Source organism: Egretta garzetta, unplaced genomic scaffold (assembly GCF_000687185.1).
Source record: "Egretta garzetta isolate BGI_Z169 unplaced genomic scaffold, ASM68718v1 scaffold175, whole genome shotgun sequence".
NCBI lineage: Eukaryota > Metazoa > Chordata > Aves > Pelecaniformes > Ardeidae > Egretta > Egretta garzetta.
In genome coordinates, this window is record NW_009259860.1 from 3,300 (window position 1) to 10,769 (window position 7,470).

At 39.1% G+C, this 7,470-nt stretch overlaps 1 protein-coding gene across 1 annotated transcript in view; it reads right to left on the reverse strand.

Annotated features, from left to right (window-relative positions):
* Nucleotides 1-321: 321 nt before the first annotated feature.
* The window catches only part of FOCAD (focadhesin), a 63,448-nt gene continuing 56,299 nt past the window's right edge, over nucleotides 322-7,470 (reverse strand). Inside the window, exons 16-21 of the mRNA XM_009640038.2 lie at nucleotides 6,654-6,788; nucleotides 6,208-6,258; nucleotides 5,450-5,533; nucleotides 4,716-4,851; nucleotides 684-872; nucleotides 322-518 (exon numbers count right to left, since the gene is read on the reverse strand). Coding sequence (XP_009638333.2) covers nucleotides 322-518; nucleotides 684-872; nucleotides 4,716-4,851; nucleotides 5,450-5,533; nucleotides 6,208-6,258; nucleotides 6,654-6,788 — 792 coding nt within the window. The remainder of the gene's footprint in view (nucleotides 519-683; nucleotides 873-4,715; nucleotides 4,852-5,449; nucleotides 5,534-6,207; nucleotides 6,259-6,653; nucleotides 6,789-7,470) is intronic.

Below are 7,470 nucleotides of genomic sequence, written 5' to 3' on the forward strand. Positions count from 1 at the left end.
CTGAAACACTTCAAAAGACAGAAGAAAACAGCAAGTCTTCGCAAGGTGTAGATTTCCCCACAGAGTCCCATCATGGTTCAGAGCTGCTATTCACCTACAACTGGTTACACATGATGGGTATAAGGCAGGTACAGTACTCTGCAAGGCAGATTAAGGCAAAAGTCATCTTCCATTTGTTCTACTGATCTTCAGAAGAGGTACTTCAGCAGTGACCACTTAAAAAAAAGTATTTGTATGTTCAACTCAAGTTAGTTGAACATCACAGCAACTCTAGTTAATTGTGATACATTCATACCTGCCCTTGCTAGCTGATACCAATTTCTAATTCTCATAAACAAGTGAGGTGGTAAGGCAGGGCAAGAAGCACAGGGAAAGGAAGGGCAGCCAGCAACTCACCTCGTGAATGAGGGCCACCAACGTCTGCTGGAAATTGCGCCCCCTGCTGGCCAGAAAGCGATGAATGGGCTTGCCGTCTTTGCCCACATGGATAGGAAGGTCGTAACACAACAGCATGCCAGCTTAAAGAGGGAGGGAAGGGGAAAAGAAAGGTCAGTAAAAGGAAAAAAAAGCGTGTGCGGGTGGTATAAGACATCGTCGTTTCTTAAACTCTCATTTCACTCTCATCGAAATCTTTGGGTCAAAGCATGTATACTTGTCTGACTTCAAGAACAGCGGCAGCTTACCTGCAAGGCCCGGTGTCATGCCTGGTTGTTTGTTCCTCTCATACATTTTCAGCAAGAAGTTTGGAACACCTGCCACGGTCTTCCCCTGGTCTGAGCGTGTGCTCCCTCCTCTCAAGGCAGAATGATACACACCACGGGGCATGTTGGTCATCTCCTGTTTCACAAGTGATGCTGCAAACTCTTCAAATGCTGGATGAAGTGCAAGAAAATGAAGAGAGAGGAAAGGGAATGTCAGAGCCTGATGACTGAGACCCCAAACAAGCCCTGGAAAAGCCAAAATGACACCTGTGCTTCGGGGGAGATACGCTTAGATAAACTTGTAACGACATGTTCAGATGAAAGCTCAATGCCAAAGAATTGAGAACTCTTAGCAAGTATCTCTGACAACATACTTGCTGCCACTGCAACTTCAAGAGGCTGAGTAAGTCATCTCAGATACTAAGGCTGGGGAAGAAAAATAGCCTTAGCTATTCCCATGAGCTGTTGACTGCATTCTTTGACTGCTGCACCAATAATACTGGCACATGCTAACAGGACAACCAGAAATAAAACTGATGTTTAGCAACAGACTGAAAAATATTGTCTCTAAAACCAGGTTGTTATTAAAGACATTTAAAAGAAGCACAATGGAAAGAGGGTAGATGGAGAAATAGTGTGTATATGGAAGCGGGAGGGGGACAGAGAGAGAGACAAGTATTACCTCGATTTGTTACCATGGCAGTACAAATTGTGCATTAAGTTCTGTACTCTCAGGCTATGCATTTTATAGCCTAACCAGGTTTAAAATTACACAGAATTAATATAAAGTTATTGTTCACTTGTGAAGTCAATCTGAAGGAGCTAACTGCAGAAAAAAAGGGTAGTGTTTCTGTATGTACATATATATGACTGCATGGTGCTTGTTACATCACAACTGGGAGCCAACATTGTACCAGCACCTTGCAAACCTGGTACGTTTAAAAGTCTGCTGGTGCTTTCGTTATACAACATAGTTTTAACAGGATTTATAAAAACTGCTTCACACTAGGCCTGAAACTTTGGCTTACAAGTTCCCAAATCACATGCGGTCCTAATTTGACTAGGAACTAGACAACAAAGGAGACAAAAGGGCACTCACTCATCCTTTATAGGTCCAAGAAATACCTGGAATAAAAGAGTTTTATACTAGAACTTCCTCACATTTTCTACTTTCAGCAAGTTCCTGTGATTTTCAGCAATGCTTGTTCCCACTTCAACTTCAGAGTGGAGTAGTACTCTAAATTTGATACGTTTTTGTAGCATGGCAGGAAGGGAACCTGTATCTGGGGATTTTTTTTTCTCCACCTGTAATGCCAATATTCTACAGTGATTCAGACAGAAATGATAAATCTTTGTCCCCAATCCTCAACACTGCATACTCTTCCAACAAAACTAGGTTTATCGACATGAAAATACTATCTACCTACTTGCTTTTATAAGACTTCTATAAGAGCTCATTTGTTTGGAGTGGATGAAGCAACAGGAAAGAAATTCTCTGACAGAAGACAGCTCTTTGTCTGCTTGTAAACATTCACATTGACAGAGACACCCTAGCACAGGTAATATCGCTGCTGTCATATTACTGCATTTGCTAGTTACACCAAAGGACTTAACATTTAGAAGCCATTCAAAAGCAATTCTTCAGGCAAGAGATACAACCCAAGAATCCCGGCTGCCAGATATAACTCAAACTAGAAAATCTGGAGAAATTTAATGAAACACCTAGATGTGCAGCAAATGCTAGAATATCTTCTTTTAATGCTTGGAATAAGTCTGAAGGAAAAAAAAGAGGTAACTAACATCACAGGAACAAAATTCTTAGCATCCTTCCTGTGGAGATATATAGCTCAGCAATAATAATAAAAAATAAATAGCTGTTGTCTCAAGTTTATAGTTTGTTATATGGATTATTTTTAATTCTCTGACTACCAGGTTTCAGACAAGTCTCAGATATCCAGAATGAAAAGCTATTAAAATACATAGGCTGTCATAGCATTTCTGATACCCTGTGGACTTGAATGCTTTGACACAATATGGAAACTGAAATGACAAAATTATTTTAAAGGAGCTGGAGAGAAAATACTACCCAGATTTTCACTTTTCAATGCTTCACATAAGCAGACAGCTATGGTAAATTGGAATTGTAGCATGTTCCAATCAACTGCCATAGAAAGTCTACTTTTACTTTGTTTCCTATTTTATCCTCAGCTGTTGCAGAAACAGGCCCTACAGATTTCTTTGCAAGCTTAGATATTTTCCTCCCACAGAGTTGGAGAAGGCACTTGGAAAAAAAGCCCCCAATACAATAGTAATGCCAGCACCAAGGCCACGTTCTGGTTGGAACCTTGTAACTGCAGCTGTGATAGCACTGTGTTCAATTCTTCAGGAAGAAGCATGCAGAGGCTGAAAAAACCTAAAGATTTTCCTCCTCCTGCAAGGATTAAAGAAGGGTTAAGGAAGAAAAAGAAGCACCAATTCAGAGCTTAAGGAATCAGCAAGGAAAAGTAAGAAGGGAGATGTCATAAGCAGCACTTTAGAAGTTCCAGTTGATTTGGTGTGCACTAACAAGGACTTTGGGGGAAACTCTGAGAAACAGCTTCGTCTTCTTAAAAGCATCTTGGTCCTTCTCCTTCTAAGCAGAAATGAAGTAGTGAATTAATCTCAAAAAGGTATAACAGCAGGATTCCAGCAGATAAGATGGCACAGACTCAGCTCCAATAGAAAAGAGATTTTGTGGCTCTTGGCCTATCTTTGACATTGCCTAATGAATCCAGTTTCATACCCTTTAAACGGAGCAATTAACTCGCAACAACCACTCCTGCCAGTCGCTAAAGCTTTTGCTCAGCTGTTCTGTATTCTGTGTTAACCAACTGTTAGATGATGACTCTTCTGAGGGAGAATCTATTCAGCGAATGTGTTGGAAAAGCTATTTGCATACATGCTTTTATTCCAGTCTGCTCTCTCTGAAGTCTGTTTTGGTTTCCCATCTTCCTGGTACATTGCCTATCTCAGCATCCATTACACAGCTTGAGTTATCTGCCCAGATGCGTCACTCTTTTGTTGAAGCAGGTTATGTTGGTCTTCCCCACAAAGCTTCCAGAACTTACTAGTTAGTGCATATAGACTCTCTAGGTGAGGCTGCACATACTCCAGACTCTGAAGCGTGGAGTATTTAATGAATGGATCTTTCTTGGAGCCCCCACTAGGGGAAATACTACTATCATCTCGTGGCAATGTTTACAGGTTGCAGTTGCACATCAACAGCCCAGGCATTCTAAAAACAGTGAAATAACAACGCCTGTGTCCAGGCACTAACGTCACGATCTTGTAACTGGAAGTAAAAGACAGCATTAATGAGAATAAACAAGTAAACATGAGAAAAACCCCAATACTAAAGATAATTCAGCTGCATAGGTGTCACAACAAGTGCATCAACTAGAGACCATCTGTTGAAGCATACTTCAGTATCAATATGCACCACAAACTAAGCATTAAGCATAGCACTAATATCTTTATTGATTAAGTACATTTTTGTATACAACATGGTTTGAATACTATTAATTCTCTGTTTATAAAACACTATAGTTTTGGGTATGGTTTTTTTTTGTTCAGTCTGTGCTGGGCTAAAATACAGAGCTGCCTTTAAAAACATCTGCTCAGTCCTCCCTATTGAAGTTGCACTGTGATGAAACAATGGGCACTTGAAGTAAATAATAAGCAACTGGCTTTTCCTATAGGACAGATAAGGTTTTTTAAGTTATGTTATAAGCACTTTTTCCACCATCAGAACCTGTGACCCACTGTCTTCCTAAAAATGGGTTAGGGGTTTTGTTTTCCTCCAAATTTTTACTTCACATTTTTTCCTGTAATTTAGTAAGATAATTTTCCCAGGAAAAAAAAAAAAAAAAAGGGCTGCACTCTAATATAGCACTCCATTACATGAAAGCCACATGTTTGTACAGTCACTGTGATTATAAATCTGCAAAGTAACCTCAAATACTGAATATATTATACCTCCTAGAACAGAAGCTGGTGTTAGAGACAACAGCTTGATATATGAAGAACCTGGAACAAAAAGATCTGCCTCCTTCTCTTCTTCTTCATCTTCATTCATGTCTGCCTCCTCCAGTGAGTCAACTTCTTGTCGTGCCTGAAGGATTAGAAAAAAGGAAGTCAGCACAAAAATTCCAAATCCTCATTACCTTTCATGATTCCAAGTGTCAACCAAGTGTCAAAAATAGCAGCTATGAAAAGTTCCCCATTTCATTAATTTCACTACATTTCATTAATTTGAAGCTGAAATAATAAAAGCTTTTCTTCTGCCAAAACAAAAGGCAAAACTGGTTAATAAAAATCACATGGGTAGGTAAATCCATACCTGTAATAATAAAATTAATCTTGATACTTATAGACTGAACTAATATAAAATCTGAACTAGCATAAAATCCAAGTCAAGTGCCCCAAGAATAACCTGCTGATTTAACTAATGAAAGAAGAAAAAATACCTTCTTACTGTTTAGACCTCACTCAAACTCCATTTACACCTTTCCCCTCTCATAAGTCTTAGTTATGCCAATCATACATAATATCATCCCATTTCACCAGCAGGAGCTCATATTCCTTCTACAGGGCTCTGATAGTTGTCTGGCAGAGATGGCACAAGGCCTTGTTTCCTTTCCAAGATGATACAACCCATGTAAGGTGGATGTATCAGATGTCGTTTATGGCTAAACATACAACATTGCTACCTGTTCAGGAAGATGAAGAATTGTATGTTCTTCAGCGCCAAATGATGAGAGTGATTTATAGGCAGAAATAGCTACAACAGCATCCTAGAAAATTAATAGGAAGAAGAAGAAAAATCACAAGTACAGCATACAGTATTGACACCTACCGGAAACTCCAAATACAAAAAGCTTATCCACTAACCACTGAATGGTGAAAAAGACTGTAGAATAACAATGCTTTCCTGAGGCGCACTCTCAATTGCTTACTTTATATATACAATGCAAACTAGCAAGACCAATTATCTAGGTCTGATAGCAAACATTCTGATTGCTACACTCCATTACTGCTCTGAGGGTAGTTTATGTAGAAATATCCAAGCTATATTTGACATAAAATACTTTGATTCCACCATACCCATGGTGATGATGGTCCAACATTCCCAGTACATTACAATGCCCCACCAGAGAATCAAGTTAGTTGTCACAGCTGCAGCTTTGCTAAGAATGCCTTATCATGTCAAGGCTGAAGCCTACCAGAGGAATCAAACTAGTTTGTGTTACTACTGTCCTTCAGAATGGCAGATGTTAGGACCACCAGTTACCACCTTTCATGCGCATTATACTGCTTCAAAAACAGTGTTAAATGGTCAATGACAAGAAGAAAACCCTACTAGGAAATTAGACTGCTAACACTGATAACCTTGTCTTGACAGAAGGGTATAAAACTTAATATCCAGTTGCTAACACTAGGAGTCAACATTTTCAGTTACATCACCTACCTTGTTTTGTGTGTTGTTCCAAAGGAAGCTGATAACTTGAGCTTTGAATTTCTATAAAAGCAAACAAAACGGGCATTTAGATTTTCTTTAACCAAATAAGCAGTTGAAATAGAGGCAGTTATCTGAAACAAACTGCTGCCACATCAACATGCACTGAGCTAGAAAAGTAGAAGGGGCACAGGTTTGAACTGTAGACGCATTCACATGTCCTCACATTCTGGGAGAGAAAAACCTCTGATCAACCTTGCACTGGAATTTCTCACCTATCTCCCAGGATTCACTAGTGTAAGCTAAAATTGAGAAACTGTATGTAAATGTGCATTATGATTAACCTGAATTAAGCAGTGGTGGCAATTTAGAGATACTGAGAACAAGCAGGCACATTTAAAACCCATATACAAAGATAAACTAAAAGAACAGGCTCACCTTAGTCCATGAGTACTCACCTCATATTCGTTTGTATTCACTGTTAACGAGGGAACCAGGGCAAACAATTCATTCAACGCTTTTAAAATGAGGGGTCTTTTATCACAGCTTAGCTTTGGTGACAGAGCATTCCATGTAGAACGGATGCAAACAACCTGGAGGGAAAGTGGGAGGCACCATTACTAACAGCAACTTGACTTAAACGTTTATTTCTTTCCAGCACTTGTCTTCTTTCTTCCTACTTGGGAACAGGAACAATATAGGGTTCATAAAAAGAAAAAAAAAAAAAGCAGCATATTAAAAATTCACTTGTATTAACAGTCTCACAGTATATTAATTGATGTCATCCGATGATACTGCACAACACTTCACCAGATAAAGCAGCTACCACTACGAATAAACAGAATACTTAAATCTACAGCTTTATGTGTATTGCTATCTCCATATAACGCTACTGCTTTACTTCACGAGTTCAAATTAGCTTAAAAAGCAAGCTGCCTCTGGGAGTTCAACAAGATGAAAGCAGAGGAAGCTATGGAGGAAGCTATGTTCCCTGGAAGCCCTCCAAAACAAAACGCCCTTAATCTTTAAACACAACCAAATCCAACTACATTTGCAGAACAAAAGACGACTGTAAAACTACAGTAATCCAGAAATCATTGGGAAAATGTCAAACTAAATTAAACAATAATACTACAGCTTCATTAGCCCTATACTAAGCAGGTCAGTTTTTACAATTTACAGTGAAAGAAATCATAGAATCATAGAATCGCTTTGGTTGGAAAAGACCTTTAAGATCATCGAGTCCAACCTTTAACCTAACCCTGCCATCCCACC